This window comes from Larimichthys crocea, chromosome XX, assembly GCF_000972845.2.
Source record: "Larimichthys crocea isolate SSNF chromosome XX, L_crocea_2.0, whole genome shotgun sequence".
NCBI lineage: Eukaryota > Metazoa > Chordata > Actinopteri > Sciaenidae > Larimichthys > Larimichthys crocea.
This window is the reverse complement of record NC_040030.1, coordinates 14,637,704-14,662,178: the sequence shown is the minus strand read 5'-3', so window position 1 is coordinate 14,662,178 and position 24,475 is coordinate 14,637,704. Positions and strand designations below refer to the sequence as shown.

The 24,475-nt window shown below is 40.5% G+C and overlaps 1 protein-coding gene across 8 annotated transcripts in view; it reads right to left on the bottom strand.

Annotated features, from left to right (window-relative positions):
- The window catches only part of lrmp (lymphoid-restricted membrane protein), a 29,725-nt gene that overhangs the window by 1,034 nt on the left and 4,216 nt on the right, over positions 1-24,475 (bottom strand). Inside the window, exons 4-38 of one of the 8 annotated variants that reach the window (XM_019253300.2) lie at positions 24,083-24,263; positions 23,192-23,250; positions 23,009-23,084; positions 22,376-22,534; positions 22,183-22,300; positions 21,675-21,725; positions 21,426-21,503; positions 21,160-21,216; positions 20,926-20,985; positions 20,130-20,194; positions 19,818-19,911; positions 19,199-19,345; positions 18,655-18,756; positions 17,812-17,963; positions 16,409-16,520; positions 15,509-15,788; positions 14,241-14,293; positions 11,862-11,961; positions 11,129-11,309; positions 9,262-9,349; positions 7,124-7,170; positions 6,851-6,939; positions 6,559-6,719; positions 5,744-5,822; positions 5,529-5,571; positions 5,410-5,437; positions 4,714-4,854; positions 4,348-4,482; positions 4,088-4,229; positions 3,664-3,707; positions 3,472-3,543; positions 3,195-3,253; positions 2,874-2,972; positions 1,791-1,916; positions 273-421 (exon numbers count right to left, since the gene is read on the bottom strand). In XM_019253300.2, coding sequence (XP_019108845.2) covers positions 273-421; positions 1,791-1,916; positions 2,874-2,972; positions 3,195-3,253; positions 3,472-3,543; positions 3,664-3,707; positions 4,088-4,229; positions 4,348-4,482; positions 4,714-4,854; positions 5,410-5,437; positions 5,529-5,571; positions 5,744-5,822; positions 6,559-6,719; positions 6,851-6,939; positions 7,124-7,170; positions 9,262-9,349; positions 11,129-11,309; positions 11,862-11,961; positions 14,241-14,293; positions 15,509-15,788; positions 16,409-16,520; positions 17,812-17,963; positions 18,655-18,756; positions 19,199-19,345; positions 19,818-19,911; positions 20,130-20,194; positions 20,926-20,985; positions 21,160-21,216; positions 21,426-21,503; positions 21,675-21,725; positions 22,183-22,300; positions 22,376-22,534; positions 23,009-23,084; positions 23,192-23,250; positions 24,083-24,263 — 3,627 coding nt within the window. Of the gene's footprint in view, positions 1-272; positions 422-1,050; positions 1,917-2,873; positions 2,973-3,194; positions 3,254-3,471; positions 3,544-3,663; positions 3,708-4,087; positions 4,230-4,347; positions 4,483-4,713; positions 4,855-5,409; positions 5,438-5,528; positions 5,572-5,743; positions 5,823-6,558; positions 6,720-6,850; positions 6,940-7,123; positions 7,171-9,261; positions 9,350-11,128; positions 11,310-11,861; positions 11,962-14,240; positions 14,294-15,508; positions 15,789-16,408; positions 16,521-17,811; positions 17,964-18,654; positions 18,757-19,198; positions 19,346-19,817; positions 19,912-20,129; positions 20,195-20,925; positions 20,986-21,159; positions 21,217-21,425; positions 21,504-21,674; positions 21,726-22,182; positions 22,301-22,375; positions 22,535-23,008; positions 23,085-23,191; positions 23,251-24,082; positions 24,264-24,475 lie in introns of those variants that run through there. The other 7 variants (XM_019253302.2, XM_019253301.2, XM_019253303.2 and 4 more) reach the window with 7 other exon arrangements.

Below are 24,475 nucleotides of genomic sequence, written 5' to 3'. Positions count from 1 at the left end.
TGTCTATAGACAGCAGCTGTGTCATTGTGGTTGTCACATGTAGAACACAGACAGATTTATTAAATAGTTTTAAAACCTTTAAAAAACTGAACTCTTATATTGTAAGCACTTGGAAACTGAGACACTCATTTAAAATGTGAAAATGCCAGTGGTGGTTTTAATCGATACAAAATGGACCATTTCTTTCTACTGTTGCCAATCCATTTAGAAAATGATTGGAATTATTTTCATAGATAATCTTAAAATCAGTACTACAGACAAATTGAGTGTACCTGCCAGAACCACTACCATCGCCAGCCAAAGCCAGACTCCCCTGCCACCTCTGGCTACTGCTGCGGTTGTCGCTGCCCGGGAAGAGGTCAGGTTGTGGGACAGAGGCTGGACCATCTCTGTAGATGCAGGGCTGGAGGAAGGGCTCGGACTGGAGGTTGGCAACAAAAGAACAGAATGTTGGCACAGGATGGACAGAAAATTAAGCACGAGAGATGGAAACTGGAAATATTGGAAAAATGGTCCAAGATGCAGCAAGAGATTGAATAAGTTACCAAGAATGACACACAGGGAAAGAAATAAGTTATGGTTTAACACTTTTTAGTAAAAACTGTGGGTCACTTGTGGTAACTAATGCAATGGATGGCAGGCGGTGAATTAGCTGCAGCTTGGTGCAATCTCAAGTTGGCTTTAATGAAGTGCATTCTACCATCTGTTTCAAACTGTGTCGAAGATGCAAAATCATTAACATCTTCATCAGCATAATGATAAAAGCTGTCAGCAGCACAGTTAATTGCAGTTGGCATGGAGGTGGATTTGAGCATTGACTGGTTAAGCAAAAGCAGCAGACAATTTAGACGTGGAATCTGTCAGCAGGAGGAGTGCAGCTTCAACTCACTTTACAGTCATTATGAGAGTCAGTGCAAGGTTTTAAGTGGCTTTTGATTGGCACTCCCACACAATAAATACAGGCTGTTTGCGTGCATTTATTGTTGTTTTGGACGGAGCTAGAATCCAGAAGCACTTCCCCACTTTGGATTCTCCTCCCTACACACTTACAGCATTACAAACAGCTCATCTTGACTCCTGAGCAATGTGAAGGGAGGAAAAGAGGAAAGGACAGTTCAGAACAACATGATCGTTTGCACAAAATACTCAGTTGCCCCACAAAAAATATAAAGAAAGTATAGTAGTTTGCATACAATTATTATGGTAGCTGAACATGTTAGTAAATAACAGGAGGAGTGCAGGAAAGATGAATCAGGTATCAGTTAGTTGCCGTGTTAGCTGCAAATCAGAGACCCATGCATGAAACACAAATCATGAAGCTTAAAAAAAACAAGAAACAAAAACAAATCACATTTATCTCAAGTTAACAGCTGAAGGAAATAGTTCAGTTATGGCCCTTTGAGTAAAAACCCTCTGGTTAACATGATTAAAAGCCGTTGAACGCCTGGAGCAAAGAAGAAGCTTGTCCAGCACAGACCCATATAATGAAAGAGTTTCATCACTTAGGAGGTTCCATATACTCACATTTTTTTTGTATGAGTATGATAAATAACTATTACAAGTCAAATCCAGAGTAGTAAGGGTGAACTCTTTAGCAGACAACAGTAATGTTGTTTAAACATTACAGGCACTGCAGTGAATGTAGTGTACGGAGCATGAGCTATTTGCAGCTACTGGAACCTCATTAAAGCTAAATGATGAACTCTTCCATGACACAGCTAGCACTTTTAGCTTTGCTGGCAGAAAGTGGTGCTGCAGAAGGCTAGTGGTGGGTATTTGGTTGGACTAACGTCTTGAGGGTCAGAATGAGGGAGGTGATTTTGTTGCCCAGCTCACTGAGACTGGACCTCCTCTTCTCTGCCTCTGGCTCTTCCTTCTGCTCATCCTCTGATTGGCAGCCATTGTCGTAGGTCTTCCTGTTGGCACGCGTGGGGCATGCAGGCATTCACAGACACACTGTTCAGTTGCACATTAAAACAAAAGCACGACGGCACAACCACACTGATTCTGTATGTGTACATGCACACTTCATGCATATGCAGACAACAAATACTAACAGTCAGCTGCTGTACACAAAGAAGGACATTTTTTAGAGCTCTGTGTTTAAAACGTTTGAAATCGTTTCCTGCGGTATAGCAATGCATTCCCAACAATGCCCAGCAATTACATGCTCCAATATTATATAATGAACCCACAAAGCAATTACATCTTTCAGATATTTGGAGACCATTAAAAGTGCTTCATCAAATCGTCAAATAGTGCACTGAGAACACTTCTGCTCTCATTGTCCAAACATTTGAAAGGTAAATTACGGCAATAAAAACAATATCCACAGCCTTACTTACACACACAAAAAAAAGATGTCTGCTTCTGTTAAATACTTCCCCATGCAAGGACGGACTAGATGCATGAAAGATGGCTGCTGCGCGGTTTGATGTCAGCATCACTCATTTTTCAGGGTCTCAAAGGGTGAACATGCTATTTTGAGGGCAGACTATGCTTCTGCATTTCTTGCAACCTTTCCTTATTACAAAGTTTTAGGTTTGTTATGTAATGCCACATGAAATATGTCATTACTCGCTTCTGTAAACCATCGGACACACAGTAAAGAAAATAAAATCTTACATAATTGTTGGAAATGACAAAAAGTTGATTGCAACCTCTGTTTTACCCCATTAAATTACATTAAAACATTTATTATTTCTCTGTACCATTCACTGCAAAGTGATTTGGTGGGATTTTAATATGGATAGCCTACAGTTGGATCGACAGTGATAATGTCACACCAAAAAGCAGTCATCTTTTTGCATCTGGGTCCTCCATGAAAAGGACTTGTGCGCAGCCAGCATGGTACCCTCCTTGACGTGTCTTACCCCTTCATCATGGGAGAAGGCTCTCCAGTGTCAACCCAGGCCGCAGAGCTAACAAAGCGTTTTAGTGGAGGGCGCGCCGTGCTCTTCCCTGCCACATTCCTGGAAACCACCATTATCATATAGGGGCATAACAACAACAACCCTGATGTCATGGTACAGCAAGCTTCTGCGACTTAAGAAAGTCAGCCACAGCCAGTGGCTTACCACTCATCGGAGAGAATGCTACAGAGTTATGTACAGTACTCTTAGCAGACTAAATCTTCCAACTTCATTAGACATATTTTAATCTAGACACACAGTAAGACGCATAGAAATACCTACCATGGGGATCGCCTGGTCAGTCTCTCCGTTTCAGCCTCTGTGCCATCTTGTGTTTTGGACTGTGGTGGGAAAATCAAACTATATGAGTCACAATCATGTGATGAAAATGCTCTATGATACAACCTGAAGCGTAACAACAAATATTTTAAGCCTGGATCCATTTCCCATCACACTCCGCTCTGACCAGTCCTAACTGCACTAAAACCTACACTTTATATACATTTGGGCTCACTGTGGTGAAGCTTTAAGTAAGGCTCACACTGCATGATGTCCTCACCATGTCAAAGTGTGTGTTGCCTCCACTAGCACGTGGGATCGCTGCTATGCTGACCCGCCGGGATGATGACTGCTGGGTAAAAAAAAACAAAGCAAAAAGTAAATGAATGACTTGACAAACATGAACACACCAAGCCATCATCAGTCCTGAGTGAACATTTGAGTGATCAAATGTTACGTAGCTGCAGCTGACCTTGTAGTACTGTGATGTTGGCTGCTTCTTGCCACGGAAATCATCTGGAAAGAGAAACAGTTTAGTTACTTTATATATACACAGTATATCTGGTTTATGTATGCGAGTATACATATTTACACATATATCCCAACGGTATATACACAGACACACTATAGTAAGATGATAGCTCTTCTTATTGAGAGAAAAAAACAACTCAAAAAACAAAACAAACAGAACAAGGAGATCATCAACAGGCTTGAGAAGAACCAGAAAATCCTCCTGCCATTGCCACAACCATAACGTCCAACATCAGTATGATTATAGAATAAAATTGTGCGTGAATACTGAAAATATTGAATGTCAGAGCAAAATTATAACTAATTGGTAATATCATTCTACAAACAAATTGCACCTTTATAGGATGTGTTTCTACACGTCATACCCCTTTCAGATCCAAACGACCTCTCGTTCTGCATGAGTGTCTCTCTCAGCTCCAGCAGCTCGGCGTGCTCCTTGGTGTACATCCTCCTCAGATTCTCCACATGCAGGATCATCACTTCCACTGCCTTCCCAATGCGACTTTCCTGTCATTCGAATACAAACACTCAATTTAAAACTTAAACCAGAATCAAGGTCACAAGACAGGACACAGTTTTTTAGGCACGGGAACTGAGTTCAGTTATACAGTCATACATATCCCACCTGATGAATAGCTCCTAGCATCTCAGAGCGACTGGACACCCTGGTCATGGACTGGATGAGGATTTCCAGGTTCTTATCAAGCCTGTTGATGATCTCCATGGATTGATTGTCATCTTCACAAAAAGGAGTCAGAGCCTAGACCGAAAAGACAGAAGGGAGAAAAAAAAAAAAAAAAAAAAAAAAAAAAAAAAAAAAAGGACAAGAAATTTATGAAAGATGACAAAAAAAGATACAGACCAAAGGCTGAGAACGTAAATAAAACTATATTTCGCAAAATCTATCCAATCTCTTTTGTCAGGTGAAACCTTAAGCAAGTACTCCATCCACAAAAAAAACCTGTAAAGTTACACACATAAGCAGACTGACCTTAAGTAAGCCCTGGCAGCTGGACACCTCCCTGCGGACGTTTTCCTCAGCCAGGTCACGTGACCTCTCCTCCAGCCGGAGTCTCTTTTCTAGGGTGAACATGTCGCATTTAAAGCCCAGTGCCAGACGCTGGAACTCTGCCTGAAAACAAAAAAGAAACTTGACTTTAAAAACTGCCAGCAACGTATTCTCACTTACAGGCAATTTGTAATATTTCCTTGTTTGATTAAGATCTTTTTAAGAGTTTTGGCCTATCAAAGACAGCATTATTGTGCTGGTGGATACATTACACCAGGTCATTTATGAAACCTCAGCTCAGAAAATCCTCAGATTACAAGCTAGTCTGATTAACAAAGTGTATTATTTCTTTGGGTAAGGTTATGGGTATTCTATAGGTCTCAAAGAGTTCTGCAAACTTACTAACATGTTAACTAGCACTGTTTGCATGATATGCTGTGTAAGTCTGATGGATGCACACTTAACCTGAGACAAATGGCTGTGTAAGAAAATAATACAAAATGAGAATTCATAAATTCAGACTACTGAGGACAGAGAGCAAGATGATACAGACTCATGTGTCACGTTTAACATACATAATCCCAAACTAGTCCTGTTTATACCACAAAAACTGCTCTTAATCAATTGCTTTCATGACTATTTATAGAATGCAGCTCTGAGATTTAATAAAACACATACCTCAATCTCCTTGTCACTAGGTGACAGGCTGCAGATAAAGAGACAACAATTAGGACAAGCCTATAACACATGGAAGATTGTGAGTTCAGTTGTGTTACTGTAATAACTTGCTGTATTACCCGTTCTTGTCTTTGTAGGTGTCAGAGATCACTGACATCTCAGCTTGAGAGGGAAATGATAAGCAGGTGTCATGGCATGACAAATGGTGCAGTCACCATTTAGATTTTCAAGGAGTAGAAGAACAAGCACTCATTAAAAAATAAATAATGTATTACAAGACAGGTGATCATTTTTAAATATAATATTTGGTATATAATCAATATATGACACATACAATCCTTCTCAGTGGCCGTGCTGGTCTCATCCTCATGAACAATGTGCTCCTCGATGGCCTCTATGGTGCGTGACAGCTCCTGTAGGTTCCAGAAAAACGTGACTGTTTCTTTCTGCTCCTTCTCCACCTCCTGCTCCTGCTCTGCTTTTAACCCCGTTTCCTCCACGCTTACATCGCCCTCAACATCCATATCGCTCCCTCCCTATTTTCCCCTTTCCTTCAATAGTCTTTACATAACAAAGGTGAAATGTGAAGATTCAAAGCAGGTGGCAGTGTAGGGAGCTCTTGATTCTAAAAGATCCAATCCCTGAGTGGAGCTAGAATGAAATCATGCACTCTTCCTGCCTCGCTCTCTTTTTCATATGCACATGCACAAACAACACACTTGCATAGCTGGAAAGACAACATTTCAGGCGAGTGAAGATGGTGCTGGCACAATCTCTTCATTGACAAAGACATTTAATTTAATGACACCAGCTCCATTCAATGTGATCCTGGTGTTTTATCACATCTACCCATAAAAGCAAGTCATAAATAAAAAATGATGCTAAAATAATGATTATATATTATAATAATTATTAAAAATAAAGCTGAACCAAAACTAACATTTGTATTTTAATGTGTTAGAATGAGTATTTTTGACAGCCACCTTATTATGAAATGAACTGATTGAATATAAAACAATAAAATAGCAAGACTACATTGTAATGAGTGTACAGTACAGTCAATGACTTTAACTCCATGGCACCATTAATATGTGGAAATACTAATCCAACAGTTAGTCGAGTGGAAAGTGGGAGTAGAGCAGGTCTTACCAGTTCCCTCTTATTTTTGCCACTGATGGGGAGGCTGGGGTCAGAGGTCACGCTGCCCATGCCGCTCCCTGATTGGCTGGCTTGTGTATAGTACGACGGTGACTGCGGAGAGCTATTGTCAGAGAAAGTGGCCGCTCTTTTGCTGGTGAGCTGGTCTGTCCCTGAATGGAAGAGTTGATGTTCAAAGTAACACGCAGATGTAAGAAGGGGTAAACAAATAGTCTGCTTAGAATTATCATGCTCTTTCTTTCTCTCCTTCATGCACATAGATTTAAGAGTTTTTTTTTGCTACCTTCCATGCTGGTGGCAACTGTTGCAACCTCGGCTGTACCGTCCTGCACACTCTCCTCCTCTTCCACCAACACAGGTAGCAGACACGTGCTGGAACACATACAGTGCACCTTTATACAAAACTATAGCATTTGTTAAAAAAAAGGGGGGGGGGGGACAGAGAGAACACAGCTCTCATTTTGCATAAAATAAAAATCTTTAGGAGCTGCTAGAAAGTGAAACAGTTTCCAGCAGCATCAGGTTACCTGAACTGTTGACACAGTGAATCACTCACCTGTCCTCCACTGCTGATGTGTTTGCAGACTGGTCCTGGCTCAAGTTCTGAGATGGCCAAAAGTAAAGGAGAAAGAAGGGAGGGGCTGAGAAAAAGACAGGCGGCCTTGCGGCGTGGTTTTCTGTTCGCACAAGAAATGGTCAATGATTGAAAGACGCACATACATTCACATACATGTAGCGTACCTGTCCCATGGCAGTGAAATGCTATCTAAGCTGGACAGAGTGTGGATGAAAAAGATTGGGCTGATTCCTTATATAATGTGGAGCTTCATGGAGAGTCCTGCAGCTCTATGAGAGTGTGTGTGTGTGTGTGTGTGTGTGTATATATTGCTGAGAGGGGTGCTCAAAGAACACGCTAACACTGGCACAATGCTAAGTAGTGGAGGCGGACTGTGTGCATACACAGTGCTGTGAACACACACACAGTGAAGCAAGGTGAGTGCACAATCCGATGGGATATTGTGTAATGAGTGTGCATAATATCTGTTTTGACATCGCTCAGATGAGAAGAGAGCTACTTTACCATTTCACCCAATACAAAACCCTCAGTGTCATTTTACATAAAAAGAAACAGTGAAATAAAACTGATTAGTCACTTCCACTCCTCCAGCATGTTTTGACTTAGGCTCAGATTTTTTATGCACAATCATGACCTAAGTCTGACGTCATTACGGAAACCAACGGAATGTAAGGTGCATACAGTCATGTTTATCATCACCTCTTTGTAAAAATATAGAAAATGTCAAATCAATAACAGGTTTGAATTTTGCTCTAAATAGTTTAAAAATATTAGTGAGATAATGTGATAAATAATATTTTGTCTGTCCTGCCTACATTAAAACAAACATGGGGAAACTTCCTATGAAAATATCTTCTATTTACAAGTAAAACTACTATTTGAATATATCCAAATGATTTGGTTCACAAGAAAGTCAACTCCTCATCTTTGCTGGAGGAAAACCAGGAGCTGACTCACTAAAAACTTTCTTGACCTGACTTCGCCAAGTGTAAAAGATCATTTATTGACATGCTGAAAACGTCCACAGCTTCAAAGCCCATCTTTCTTGTCTCCCCCAGACTATCTCTCAGTAGGGAGGCAACACAGCATGCCACCAGCAGGCAGGACAGGGATAAAACAAGCAGATCGATCTCTCAGCAAGCTGCAAAGCAGACTGTTGCCTCTAACACGAAAACACCGCCAGTCTATGTCAGGGTGAGGCTGGGCATAATTACCATTAAAGAATCTTATTGTATAGACCATACAAAGAGAAGCTCAGTGGTCCAAAAAGACAGAAGATACAGTGGAGATCTGTGTATAGGTCTTTGTTAAAGGGCTTTGGGGCATCACTGTTCTTCTGCTCTTTTTGGTTGTAAAAAACATTTAGTTAGTTCATACAGAAAACCAACTGAGAACAATTTTGATAATTCATTTTCTCAAATCTAAAGATTTCATCATTCTAACTGGAATATCGTTGGTTTTTCATTTTTCTGGCACAGAAATTGACAAAACTTTTAATCAGTTACGTAAGAAATAAATATCAATTATAACTATTTCATGTTCCAATTTTAACCTTCTTTCAATTGATGATTTGCTCTGAAACAATATCTTCCTCTTTTTTGGCTTTATGTCCAGCTGCTAGAAAATCTGAAGCATTTCAACTTGAAGTAAATGTAACTATAATGAAAGCACTTTAACATTAACACCTTAAGAAGCCATAGTAAGTATTTCGTACTTGCCTTCTTTGGCAACACAGTTCAGGGAAGCTGACAGCCCATCCTGTGACTCCTCAAGTCACTGGCGTGTCAGCACAATGATGGCCACCTGATACTCTGATATTTCCCTTAATTTTACATCCATGCCCTTTCCTCTCCTCCTTGCCCAGGGTGAGGATTCCCTCTCAGCATTTCTAAAGGGAAAAAAAACAGCCCCCGCCCTGCCCACTGACACCCCCCTCACCCTCCTACTCCCCCACTTCAAAACACACCTACTCTCACCCAGCTAAGACACACATGAAGAGGCAGAGAGACAAGAGAAAGAAAGAGCACCAAAAAGAGGAAGGGGAAGCACAGGGGAAAACTGGTGCTGAAGAAAATAGAGGAAGTTGTGTTCCTTTACACTTCTCCTCCTGTACTAACCTTAGTGTGGCTCATGGCTCCTGTGCTCGAGTCTGCCTCGCCTTCTTTCTCTTCTTCTCCCCTGTGGTCCTCACTGGTCGGATGGGCACTAACCACAGGGTCGGAGGTCAACTGTCAAGCACTTTTCATTTTCTCAAGTCTTGATTTATACATTAGATAAATTTTCTATCCACTGAGGCACAGCTGTTATATCATACTGTGCTGAGTATGAAACAGTAAGCATGATGAGGAACTCATCTCGTCTCTTTGTAGGCGGGCTGTGTCTATGCAAAGCATGGCTGCAGAAATACTAATTAGGCTGCACACTCCTCCCACAGCGAGGAAAACACGCATTTGACTAGCAAATGTGAAGAAGTCATAGGGAAATGACACGACTCAGCAAAATGGTGGCTTCAACTATTAGTATCACTCATCTACTTCAAATCTAGCAAGGATAGTTTATACTGCTATGAAAATTAGTCAGGGTTCTGGGTGAGGCTGTGTGGTAATGTCAGGTTCCTGACTATGGATGCTTCTGTTTTGTGTCCCGTAGGTGGGATTTCCCTATCCAAACACCAACTTAACAGGTGTGTCTGTGGATGAAGTTCCTGTTTAGGTGTGATGGACAACAAACTCATCAACGACACAAAAAGAGAGAAATCTGCTTTGTAGCATGGGTTTGTATGTGCTTTTTTCCAACTGATGTATTACCGATGTTGGTAAACTTCTTGTTTTTTTTTTGCCCTCCGTTGTTGCATTCTTTATTATGAAAACTCCAGTTTTGTAAGTCACATATTATGTAAAATGTGATGTGTTGAAGTGTATCACACTTGAAACAACGTTACGCCTCTCTATGGCACAACCCCAGAGATACGTATTGGTAAGAAATCTGTTTACTGGAATCAATGGTCTGTAAGAGGGACACACAAAATAAGTGACCTGTGACTTGTGGATGGAGTGTTCATATTGTTTGCTGATATTAAAAATATAATCTGGAATATAAAGGTAACTTTTGGAAATATTTACAAATAAGACTATCACAAAGGGTAAATTCAATCACAACAAGAATACATTGATGGAAGTTTTGGACCTACCCAGTATAACACATAGATCAGCCATGTTTTACAAGACATTTAATGGTTTACATGAAAATATGTATCTGGATATATCTGAGAATCATTTGGCAGAAAAACCTAGGGTGTGATTTGAGTGAGGATGATTGGTTAAATATTTTATCAAATACAGGGGAACACAAGAGAGGCGAAGGAGAAATGTATTCAGTATAAGATAATTCATTAATTCATTCGCCTTCAAAACTACATAGAATGGGCTTAATGGGAAATAATTTATGTTGGAAGTGTCATTGTAAAATAGGGACATTTTTACATGTAATTTGGGGATGTAAACTGGTGTACCCGTTTTAGGAGAAAGTACTAGTATATATGGTTGTATGTTAGATATACTGTCTGTTGGTGCTGGTGTCTGTGTTTGTTTTTAAGTTTGATTTTATGTTTATGTATGAATAAATGAAAAACTTTAATGACAAAAAAAAAAAAGAGTGCTCCAGAAGGCATATTGAGAAAGACCTGCTATTGAAATATACTAAAACCACAAATCTTTTTACTGCAGTTAATGCATGAACAGTAATGTTGACCACTATGTAAAAACATGTGAAGATTCCTGACACTGACGCACCCTAGAGGTAATACCATAAAATACACTTTGGCAGACATGGCCAAACTTAAATACCAACAAACCAAACATCAGCAAACATCTAAAAGCACTCAGCTATGAGCCATATAATTTGGGAGTTTCATAAGGACAAAGGCAGTCTAACACTCTATTATGTGTTCAGTCTATCAAATGCAATATTTATTTCTTTATTCACCTCTCACTCTGGAGAACAGTCTCATCTGGTCCAGGTGATGTGCCGCTGGAAGGAACCATCTCAGCTGCTGTAGGAGGGGTGTTACTAAGTGTGACCATTTGGTCCTGCTCAGGTGAGTTGCTCAGATTTTGGGCTGGACCACATGAGTGAGACTCTGCAGTCTCAAGAGCCTCTGCATCTGCTACGACAAGAGAAAAATGGGTTCATCTATAAATAACTTTCAGTGTCAAATATCAGGATTACAGGTTATGTAGTTATCAGCTGTAATAATTTATAACTAATTATTTTCTACATTTCCCAGTTTGCAAGAAACATCATCTCAGTGTAGCCTGTATGTAAATGGGATACATACATAAATAATTGACTTACAAGAATAGAACGTGCATATTTTCTTCATACTACAAACAGCAAAGCAGTAACCAAGTACATAATTTTGCAAGGCAGTCATGGACTTCCGGTTTGGTAAGAAACAATAAAACATATGTTCATACTGTGATAGTTTGACCTTTAGCTTGCAGGATTTTGTAAAGTTCTCTCTCCTTCAAACAAACAGCATACATACATACCAAGTGAGTCAGGAAATGACTCACTCTTTGGTTAGGTTGTAAATGCACACAGTAGAGAGCCTAGCTGACAATACAGGGAGAAGAAAGTGAAAGATGGTGTGTGTGATCCACATAGACTGTGAATTACAGAGAGAGAGTGAGGGAGATTGAGAAGCCAGAGATCTTACTGTTGTTCTCTGAGTGGGACAGATCAGGGAGAGCATCCGCCTCTGGGTGTCTAATGTTGACAGCTTGCGAGTGGGCGCTCAATGGCACTGCTGCCTCTTCCTGCACACACACACACGCACACGCACACACGCACACACACACACAAAATGATAAATATTAAAAAAGGAAAGGGGTGAAAGATCAAATAAGCAACACACATTAACCATGTACCAAACAGCAGGCCCACATTCAGTCAACAGAAACAAACCTTTGTCAAATGAGAAGACATTGCATAAGCAGTGAACACATTCTAACAGCTGACAGACAGCACAAAGCATCTGTTCCATCAGTGATGGATTGTTGGAAAGACCCGCCAATTACTGTCATCTTCATAGGAATTCAAAAGCAAACATCACTTTCATAATGACTGCAGCAACGATGGAGTGTTTAAATTAGTCTGAAAAACCTCACAGGCATGAAATTAATTATACATTGAGGACTGCAAGTGAGTATACCGCAGAACATCAGAGATCAGAAAATGTTACAAGACACTGAGATTATAGCTGCAGAATGTGTCGTTTCCTGTAAAGGCATGCGTCATTCTTTGTTGAAAAATATGTTTGGATTTTATTTTCCTTCAAATGCAGATGCATAATCCTTTCTTTTGCCATTAACAGCAGGGAGGTCTCTCCTTCACCTCAGCATATCACAGTCATTCTATATAAGGAAATGGACAGCTTCAATGCAAGCAGACTGCTGCCTGTGAGCTGTGAATAATGACACGTGAACAGCTATTCGGTAGGCAAATGTCAGGAAGAGATATACTGTAAAGAGTTAGCTTCATGAGATGAATAAGAGGTAGAGAAAATAATTAATGTACATCCATTGAAATTATATTAACAAAAATGTATGGACTTTTTTTTTAAAAAAAGAACAAATGATTAGTTTTGACCATTTACTGCAAATCAGACAAAACCAGTATTTTAGATCATTTCCTACCTTCCAGGCTGCCATTGCTTCCCATTTATTTCAGAGCAGTAGGAAAATCATGAAAGTGACTTCAGATATGTCCATCACAGTGACTGGGACTATTTTCAAAGCCCTCCCTATTCATGGTGTGTTCAAGGACAGTCCCATAACTGACAGATGAAACTGAAAAATCCTTGAACGCACAATAAGGAAGAGTTTGCAAAAGAGACTCTGCTTGTAAAACACCTGTGACACAAAATGTGATAGATATGACATGAACAAAAGACAGACTAAATGAACTGAGATGAGTTACACATCTCCTGCATGTTTCAAGCTAGTTGTCATATAGCAGTAAGTTTAAAAAAAACTGCAGCAGCATGAAACATTGGTCTAATGGATTAAGTATGCCACAACAGTCAAACATAGTCCTTAAGTGTAATTTTAAAGAATCCAATGGCACTTATCATAACTTTAGAAACTTCCTACTTCCTTCACACCACTGTAAAGGAAGTATAAGCTGGTTATATTACCTGCTGACACACAGTTACAAACCTGGCAGCTGCCCAGCACCACTACAGTCATCTATTGTTGGCCACTTAGTAGGGAGATAGAACCCACATTTTCTCCACAGGTGTAGGAATTAAAACCAGAAAACTGTTATTTGTCTACTTCTAAAGTGCCACCCATTTGAAATTCATCCAACAAAAGTCTTTTTAAGATATGTATTGTGATGTCACTATCAGTTTAAATCTTTGGTTGTTTTTATACATCGTCATGTTGTCATATGATCACCTGCATTTTTTGGGCCAATTTAAGATAACAGACAAAGCTTAAACATCTATGTGATGTATAAATAAAATAAAAAAAAGAAATAAGTTTATTGGACTGAAGTCCATTTTAAAAATCACAGCACTAAGCTACAAGCACATGGGTTTTCACAAGGTCAAAAGTGGTGATACCCTCTGATAATCACATGTAAGCTGTCAATTAAGTTCAGTTAATTTAGACGTGGGGTTTCCAGAGAATGAAATATGCTTACAAGTTTGGAGGATACATTCAGTTTTACAGATTTGTTTCAAGGAAAGAACTACTCATCTTTAGCCTGGCATCAAGTTACACAGCCATACAACTCCAGTAAGCAACATCCCACTAGGAGTGAGGACGTACAAGATTAACTTTGAGTTCAATGCTACATACTGCAACTGAAAAATTTTCTGTCAATGTCATTGTTCTTAATGGATGCAGAATGTTTCATTAAATAACATGCATGCATGTTAAAGATTTCAGTGACCAATTGTTGAACTACTTTTTTTTTTAGGAATTGCCAATAAATTGTGCCATTTCAAGAACATATTTCGAGTTAAAGGAGGATACACATGGTGAGCATCTTGTACAATTCATAAACCTAATCCTATAACAAGTCAATTTACCTGCAGAGATTGAGAGTTCGCCTCCTGCTTTGACTCAGTGCTGGCTGTAGAGTCTGTAAGAGATAGAGAAGAAACAAGAGGAAAATCTAATGTAAACCAGGAAAGAATTACAGGAGGAAAGTGGCTGAAAAGGGTACAAAACAAAAAACCCAAATGCTTCCAGTTCATCTAGAGGCGTTCATAGCCTTCCAAAAATGCAACCACACCATTTACCATAAAAGTTTAGACTATCATACAAGCCAGAGAGTTTAAAATACCATGGATGGCTAAGGTAGAATTAATGACCACATCCACATTCTCATTTTTCTGATTCTATGCCTGCCAGCCACTCATGCAGGCAGAGGGATGAGGGATTACTGAGCTCACTTTGTGGCCTCAGACCGGTCGTAGACCTGGCCATACAAGGACCTTGAGGAAGAAAGGATTTCACATACTGTGGAGAAACACACAGTCAAACTCACACACAACCTTTATAGGATTAGGGCCACAACAACCATAGAAGGCAGGGGTCTACTTCCAAGGGCCTCAGACTGTGTGTATCCTTACAGAGAGTGAATGTGTGTACTGTACTGGTGCTTCAGGGGTGGCTGAGTGCCCTGTGACTCCCATGGATTACAGAGGGATAATCCACACTCACTCTTTCTCTCTCTCTTGTTGAAGAAGTTGAAGTGTGAATGTACAAAAGTATTGTTTAGATAACCATTAGACTCCATTGAAACTATAATTTGACCTGTGAAAACTGAAGAGCTAAGATGACGCAGGATGTATTAATCCACATTCTTGTTGCATGAGACTTATTTGTACCGTTGGATCCAGAGATAAGAACAAAGTAAGTAGGGGTTAGCCTGAGGCTATGGTTATTATTAGCTCTTATTTTTAACTACTACTACTACTACTACTACTACTACTACTACTACTACTACTACTACTACTACTACTACTACTACTACTACTACTACTACTACTACTACTACCATCATCTATATTTAGCCCTATTTGGTTTGGCTTTATGGCGTTGTTAGCCCTATGCGAATTCTAGTGTAAACTGGGTTTTAAAGGCTCAAGGATGACAAAAGTTCTTAACTTACATTTTGTGTTTCTCTATGAATAAATCAAATAAATAAATCTACATCTTACAGTATAATCCTAACCCTAACCCACTACATTAAATATATACACATTCAAATAAACTCAAATGGTTGCTTAGTAGTTGAAGTGTTGAGATGTTGGCTGGTGGTCGTTCTGTCCACCTTGGTGTCTCTACTCACCTTGACCCCCTACTGCTGTATTGTGCCCAGGCTGGGCCTCCCCAGAGAGGGCAGACAGAGGAGTAGACGTGTCCCTGACTTCTCCCTCTCCTGCTGTATCCACCACAGTCCACTTCTCCTCACCGTCTTCTTCTTCTCCTCTGTCTGTCAATTTATCCGCAGTCACTTCATGCCTGCTGTCTGTTCGCCCGCTCTGCTCTCTGCAATTCCTTTCAGCTAACTCGTTCTTTAGAAAGTCTTGAAGGGCGAACTCCTCATCCCAGTCCAAGTCATCTCCAGGCTAAAAGGAGAGGGAAAGGCAAGGTATCTAACCACTGTAAAGTCGAACTGCAAACACCCCTGAGAAAAAGAGAACAGTACTGGACACATGATTGACTATCCTGAATGAATGATTTTAAAGTGAGAACTATTTTTTTGTCAAGGCACAATTTGTTTACTGTATGCAAATCTGGTGAAAAAAAACATTGGTGCCGTAATGGAAATGTTCAAGCGTGCCTCACTGCATTTTGTGCAAGGAGCAGTGTGTAGGTGTGTGGCTGCATTTGATTCTGTGTGTGTATGTGTGTGTGGGTGCACATGTCCACTTGAGCCCGCCAACTCGCACTCAGCTCTCTTCTAACCAGATACTCCATCTGTCTGAATACAGTATGAGGTCTGTCACTGCTATCCACGAAAGCCCTCCGATATCCTTCTATTGTGGCAACTGAATGTTAATATATACAAAAACATATACATGTACATTTTTTTAATTAAATGTATTTCAAACCCAATATGACCTATGTTAAACACTCACCTCCCAGTGTATATTTTATTCAATATTCTAACAAAAAAAATATTATTTAATTATTAATTATGGGTTTATAGATTTAAGTCCCTTGACCCAGACCCTTCCTCTCTGACCTCTTCTTCTGGTGCAGGTGTCTGGCATGAGGCCTCTCTGCTGTCTTGAGGTGTCTTTAGCTGCTCCAACTCTTCACGCAGCTGCCGCTTCTGGTTTTCCTGCTCCTGCACCCTGCGTGCAACAGTGCAAAATCCTGTTATTTAAGAACAGCTGGGGGATTGTACGTTTTTTCAAGAGAAACGTGGAAGAAACGATACAAGAAAAGATACAAAGTCCTATCCTAGAAGACAGTACGGTGGACATACTGTACCCAATCCGCAGGCCCATGCAGTGCCCCATTCTGTTGCCCAGGGTGACAAGTGCCAGTTCCCCAACTGGCCCAATAACTGTTTCTCCACTTCACGTTTTTGTAAATCCGTCCCAGAAACACTCAAACACTCTGTGCAGGAGGCAGACCTGTACTAACAACGAGTCCTCTTCAGTTTTCTTTCTTTCTAAAGAATTTTAAAGTTTCTAAGTTACCCTGTCATGTGAGCACCAGTAAATCCCAGCTGAACAGTCTGACCATTCCCCTCTCTTCTGGTCTGATATAGTAGCGCTAGCTGTTATATATCAGAAGGGGATGGCCGTCTCCATGAATACAGATATAAACACACGTGCACACTGCAAAAGGCAAAGCCATCTACAAAGAGTGAGTGAAATCAAGAATTGGCCCAGACTCAGACTTAGTCAGGCAGGCCCCTTTGGGGTCATTGAGGTCAGGATGATTGACAGGTATTTCCCCCACTCAGCACAACTGACTGGCCAACTGAGACAGAACACTGAAGAGCACACATACCAACATTGCAGGGGTCTCACATTAAATAGTGTGGTGTATGATGTTATTTAGAAATGTGGACTCTTCTGTAGTGGCAGAAATAAGCTGCCCAGTAACTTCCTCCATTCAGGACCACATGGTAGGTCCCGAAAGCTTTACAAGCACCCAAACAAGATTATAAAGACAGCTATAGGCTTCTATAGACTTGGAAGGTCAGCAAGGCTAACGAGCTAACCTTGGTAGCTCATTACGCCTAGACTGAATTTTTTTCAGCCATTACATTGCTAGACAATTCAGCCTATGGCTCTCTCACTAATGTTTTCTCCAAGGACATTTGCATCTCTAGCTCTTTTTAATTCAACCAATGAGATCACTGCTACACAAGAACAACTCTGACTTAAAAGAAATGTTTTCCTACCTTACAGTCAAGTCCTTAATTCACCAGCACAAGATACTCTCTGTACATCTATTCTCTTCCATCTTTCTCTGGTATTTCTGCGTCACCATCCTCTGCTCTCATACCAAACTCTCAAACCACATCACTCACTTCAGCGTTCAGCGCCTCACACATTTCTGACTGCCAAGTGATTTTCACATACACCGCTACACATGCATGAGCAGTGCAGACAGCGAGGATTTGCTTACCTGACTGAAAGGTGCAGGATCTCGGTGCGGGACCTCCTCATGTTACTGGCCATTTTGATCAGCTCCTTCTCCAGCGAGTCTGTATACTGGGCCAGCTGGTCCAGGCTGAGGGCCCAGTCTGCCCTTCTCGCATCCAGCTCGGCCTGTACTGTCTGTGGGAAGACAAGGCCGAGGGGGTCAGCCTCTCGCTAGGGTGAAAGGCCGCAGGCTGCCGCACAGCCTGAATAAGCTGTGTGTCTCCGACGCCTTCTAACACCTAACTGACGCACAATCTTTCCATGTCAGCCAGCACACTGAAGAACCAACGAAAGACTGACTTGCAGGGGTACAGTTCTGCTCCACTAATGATTGCTGTCTCATTTGGTATGTTTACTGCTGTATGGCTGTACGTGACTAATGAATGCAGAGTGGCAACAATGCAGGAGGAGGGGGGAAAGAGAGAAAGAGAGACAGAAAGTTGGAGTGAGGGAGGAGGGGAGTGGGTTGTGTTCATCGTACAACATGCTGACTAAAAAGCACTGTTGGATGTGGACTGTTGGAGTGTTATATAAGTGAGAGATCTCTAGAGGAAAGATAGTGGGTGGGAAGGAGAGAAAGAGCAGATATGCAGTGATAGATGGAAAACGAGTACAACAGGTGGAGGGAGCGAAAGATAGAAATCACGTTACATAATTTCATGAAAAAATAAAAAATAAAAACAGCCCTTTTCAGTCTGAAATCAACCCTTATACAAAGGCAGTGCACTGTAAACACACAACTTTTCTTAAGCTTGTTAAAGTGTAACAAGTAGGCTGAACAAGAAAATGTAAAATGTATCCATGAAAGTTTGTGAGTGGATCTGACCTGGAGACTAGTGTCTGTGTTGTCCCCTGACTTTGCGTGGTTGTCCAACAAGCCTCCAACTGTAGACAAGACGGAATCGGTTTCCTCTGTGAAATCCCTCTTCTGAGAGACGAAGAGGAAGCATGTCATGAAAGAGAAATACTTTAAGATGGAAAATCAAGAGTTGAAAACAATATGCATAACATTAGACACATTGCTGAAGGTAGTAAGTTAGGTTTAGTTTAGTTTCAAATTTAAAAAAGTCAAAAGCAGCCATGTCATAGTATGAGCAAACTTTAGGCTGGCTTTTTTAGGTTAGAAGGCTGAACCTGAAGCTACAGAGAGAAACTACTGAAACATTAAAATGGCTTACAAAAAAGGTATAATAAATAATTCAAGATTTTTATAGCTGATGCCATAGTGGGTTTCTGTTATGTTGAGGGTGACATTTGCAGCAGTGAAACATAAAATATTTTATAAAAAGAAAACACTGGAATTATTATACAGATGTAAATTGTCCAGTCAGCAATCTACAGTCAGGAGTTCATGCACATTTAACACTTACCAGATTGTTTAGGAGGTTCTTGAACTCCCGAGCCATGTGTTCTGGGCTGGGTCCCTGTAGCATCAGCAGTACCTCTCTGTCTAGCGTCTCATCCAGCGGGGAGGCAAAGCTCATATTAGTGGACAAATGATCAACTCCATGGGCGGCCTACAGGAGATACCAATGTATTATATCAATATACTGACACAAAAGAGCAAAAGAGACTGCAACTGTTACTGTCAGTCTGATTATGACAGAGAGGCTGGACAGTGCTAAGTGTGCAGCATGTGAAAAAACGCATCTAATGTTCAGACAGTGTTGTGTTTTGTAAAATCTGTGAGAAGCCCTACAGACTGAGGAGGAAAAATCCTCAGAGATTAATCACCTGCCTGTAGGCATAAGAGTTCTCGAACTGCGGCTTGGGTCACAGGCATTATAAACTGAAATTACATAAACTTGCTAAAACTAGCTGTGACAGAATAAATGCTGAGTTTGTTTAGATCTGCTAATGTCCAAGAGGCACAGCAGTTGAGCATTTTCTGTCAAGAATAAACGACTGAATGAATGTCAAAATGTAAGAGAAAATGGAACAGCTGACTATGAGATGTGGGAAAAAGACAGTGAGTGAGAGAGTGCTGACCTCCAGTGGTGACTGTGCCAGAGCCAGCTCTGTCTGTAGGGATCCGGAGGTGCTCTGGTTCAACCTGTAGGCCGCTGACAGGGAAAGACCAGCACTGTGAGGGACAAGAGAATAGGGATGAAGAGGTAGGAAACAAACAAGTTACAGTTAAAGTTAAAATTAAAGATGAGAAAACCAAAAACTGAAAGTTTACACAGGTTTCTCCTGCATACATTAATAGTGTGAAAAAAGTAGCTTAGATTGTCTGCCTCCATAGTAGTATCCTTAATCTCTCAAACCCCAGCACTCATCGTCAAGTGTTGGTTCACTTACCCAGCCAGATCCGGGTGCATCATCTGCATCTGGTTCTCCAGCTTGCTCTTGTCTGCCCTCAGCAGCTGGAATCAACAATGAAGATATCAACATGACCACTAGAACAAACCTGTCGACTACAAGACCTGTGTAAGGAGAGCAGGTGATTTAATTCCCACAGTCAGTCAGTTGATGACGCGCATGCTGATAATTGTACAACATATTGGACATAGCACTGAATTGTTTGTACACTAAAAATACTGACATTTGTGTCACATTTAGCTTTACATTTTATAAAATGCAACATTTTACATCTTATTTAAATGTTTCTATTTTGTAATCATGACTTAAAACATTGAATACACTTTTAAAATTACCGCTTTTTCAAACCACAGAGTCACTGCAGAATTTTCAATTTTTACAAACAAATAAACCATCTGATACCATCTACTATCTATGGAGTGTGCGCGTATATATAAATATGTGCTCATATATGTGCATATATTCAAGTATGGGCATATATATGGATGAATTTGTGATTATAGCTTGGCATAGAACACAAAAATAATATTAAATTGGAAAAATAAATGTAAATGTTTTTTGTAAATATTTTATGGTTGTATTAAAACAAATTTTATTGCAATTAAAGTATAAAAAGTGGTGGAAGTAGCAAAGACTTTTTAAGGAGCATAAAAATGCTGCATGAAAGATGGTAAAGAGATGGGGAACACGTAAAAAGTATCTATGAGAGACTAGAGTGGGTTGTTGATGCACAGAAACTGAAATAATGATATCATGGAAAGTTCAACATACTGACCTCTGTGATGGAGGAGTACTCCTCCACTGCTGCCTTAAGCTCATTTATCTGTCTGCTTTTCTGTAAAAGGAGGTAGAGAAACAGGAGGACAAAAATAAGTTGCTTTAGAGATTTTTCACACTGAATCTGTGTCTGCTGAATAGATTCAAGCTATTTTACGTACTGAGTGTTTAGAGCTGCCGCAAATAACTTTACAGCCACAGGAAATTGGATAATAAAACATAAGGCACTGACCTCTAGTATCACGGCTTCCTTTTCACTAACAACCGCATCAAAAGAGTGAATCTGCACCTGAGGACAGGCCAGTTATATAAGAACATGAAGAAAGTACAGTACAACGGCAGCACTGACAACACAGTATTTGTGAAGAAGAAAAGGCCTGTGGGCCAAGGAGACAGAATAAGAGAAGAACATTGTGTGAGAGGAGTAAAGAGGCAGAGAAGGAATGTAATAACACAAGGCAAAATATAAAAATGATAATGGGCAGACAGTAAAGGTACCTGAAGGTCAGCGTTAATGTCACACAGCTCTGCTATTCTCCTCTGAAGCTCGTCCGTCTCCATGGTGACCTTGAAGTTCTGGGAAGCCATCAGAGGGAAGTTAGGGCAACTAGTCACATAATTTATTAAAAAATAAATAAATAAAAATAACTTGTAACAATATACTCTTTATAAACTATCTATGAATGGGTGAGTATTACTCATGTGAAGACATTGACTTTACTGTCAGAACTCCACTGACAGAAGTACCTCTTCTTGAAGAGAGGCAATCTTGGCAATGAGACTCTGGTTTTCTTTCTCCTGAAAAGAAAAACAGTTAATAGCAGGTATAGAAATAAATGCTCAGTTCAGCATGTGCTTCAGCCAAAGTGTTTGCCTGAATAAACCAATGCATTATTTTTTTTAAATCATCTTGTTTTGCCAGAGGAGTGTGAACAAATGCAAAACAAAAGAAAGACATGCATCTATTTTCAAGCCACAGGAAGCAAGTGAAAATGCCCTAAAAGGCTACACTGAAATACACTGACAAATAATAAACTACACACTCCAGTGTATTAAATGGGGTCAACAACAGTTTATGCTTTGACTATTATGCTGCAGTACAGTACATTGCAGCTGTGATGTCTAAACATAATCTACACCATGTAGACGAAGGAACCCTTGCATCAAAACAGACACATGGCATTTGTATGCATCTAAACATTCAAGAAGAATGCAGTTTTATAGATCGTCTTTGTACTGAGTGAGTTTGACTCACCACATGTTTGCTGTGCGCGGAGGCGCGAGCTCTGCCTTCCTCCGTGCAGTTCAAAGTGGCCTTCATCTCCTCCACCTCCTCCTTCAGCATCTTCTCCTTCTGGGCCAGCTGCTGGTTACTGTGTGAGAGGACAGTCAACAAACCGCTGCTACAATAAATCTGTGCTCTGTATTTTCATGCATATGGATCTTACACCCTGGCCTGGTTGCGTAGCTCCTCGTTCTCCTCTGCCAGCTTCTGGTTGCTCTCCTCCATTCCCTCTACCACCTGCTTCATCTTCCTCACCTCCTCCTGTAGCTTTTGGTTACTCATCTGAAGATCAGCAACACAATACACCAGCTCTGACGTCTCACTGAGGGAAGAAACACACAGACCAATATACACAGGGTTTAAATTGGGCAAGAGCTCCACCTCCTGACATCCAAGACCTCAGTTGAGCTCCATCTCTTCAGTATGACAGTGTTGCCAAATCTGACAAATCTTTGGCTTGAAACTTTCCCTTTTAGTCTAACACTGGCCATATGTAGAGCCTCTGGAGAGTTACTTTTCTGTTGTCTCAAGTGAATTATTACAGGAAGCATGGAACGTATCTAATCGGGGGAAATAAAAGAAAATAAGGCAACAGATTGTAGGCCTCATAATGAAAAAACTATTTACTGCATTAAGCTTATAAGCTAATGTACAGTTGCCGCAGTGCACAGTATTTCTATTTTTGCCCTTCGACAGGAATTTCACTGATTTGTGAGCTACAAGGGCAGGTGTGGGTGGTCACACACATACAGCTTGATTTTGTCCATTCAAAAACACTTCACTTCACATCACTTACAATTCTGCTCTGGATGCCTCCCCTCCAAAAGCCTCCAAGCTTCCTGAGGTCATATTGAGTAGCATGGACCTCTTGGCTAAAACACACAAAAACATTTAAAGCTCCAGGTGTCATCAAAATGAGATGTGTGTACAGTACAAGGAAATGAAAAGCAAACATACGAGTGATTACATGCACACCCACCACACAGGCTGTCTCGGAGTTTGACTGAGTCCTGAGTGACGTCATCTGTTGGCTCTTCCCTAAGATACACAGAAATCAAACATCAGACTGTGCAACATCAGTCACTAATGATCTCTATAGTTTGGCAGTCAGGCACTATGCCGTTGCTTTTGGCTCCTGAAAAAGATTCATTGAACTGTTTAACTTGTGGTGCCTGGCACACGGAGCACTACAAACAGTCAGCTCTCTGCTCAGTCTGAAACTCATCCTCTATGTAATGCACAAACACACCCTGGCTGTACTGTGAGCTCACTGGCTGTTGCACGTGCTCTATAACTGAAATGAGTCATAACTCATTTCAGTTATATAGCACGTGGCCAGTGACTCCATTTATATATAAAATATATAAATAAGCATGTCTTCGCCCACAGTTGACGCAAGGACAAAATGCATCTTTAGCTTCATTTACAGCCCACACATCAGGCCAACATGCATCATCTCTTGTGTAAGAGATCAATTAATAAAGTGATGTCAAATATTTTACATTTTTATCCTCTACCTGAGTCATATCAAACTAGACCAGAGGGGTCAAATGTACTTTTGATTTAGACCTGACAGAGTACAGGGTGCACTTAATGATGACACAGAACTGCCTCAGAGACAAAAGACATGCAGCTGTTAAATGGAGACACACGAGCTGAAACTATGGGGGAAGAAATTCTCACCAGTTTATCTTTGATCTGATACTCCGCCTACACAACATCTACTTGCATAACTCAAACGCAATATAAGAGTGCCTCTTTTCTGAACTGCTAAAACATATTTTAAACAACATTTCCAGGTTCAGCACCTTAACTTACAAACCATAAACATTTGACACATTTTTCATTCATTTATAATGTTTTTTAGTACCCGTTGTTGCGGCAGTCATCAATCCACTCCCTCATGACGGCGTGATATGTGTCCAAGTCAATGGAGACGTCTTTGTGTTCTGGGTCGAGCATGTTGCAGAGTTCCTCCAGTCCGCTGTCTTCAGAGCTGCGACTGGTGGTGTGACGCAGGTAGTCCACAATGTGAGACACAAAGACTTTACCTGCAAGATGACAGTAATACAGACGCAGCTCCTTTCAAAAACAATTTCCCTATGGGGATTAATAAAGTACTTCTGATTTTATCCCTGGATTCAGTTTGAACTGTGATTATTAATATTGCAGAATTTATTTTGTGATGATATGAAATTTACTTTTGTTTGCACTTCTCAATGTTTTTGTCTTTGTCGGGTTGAAGGTGTAGGAAGTAAAAGCA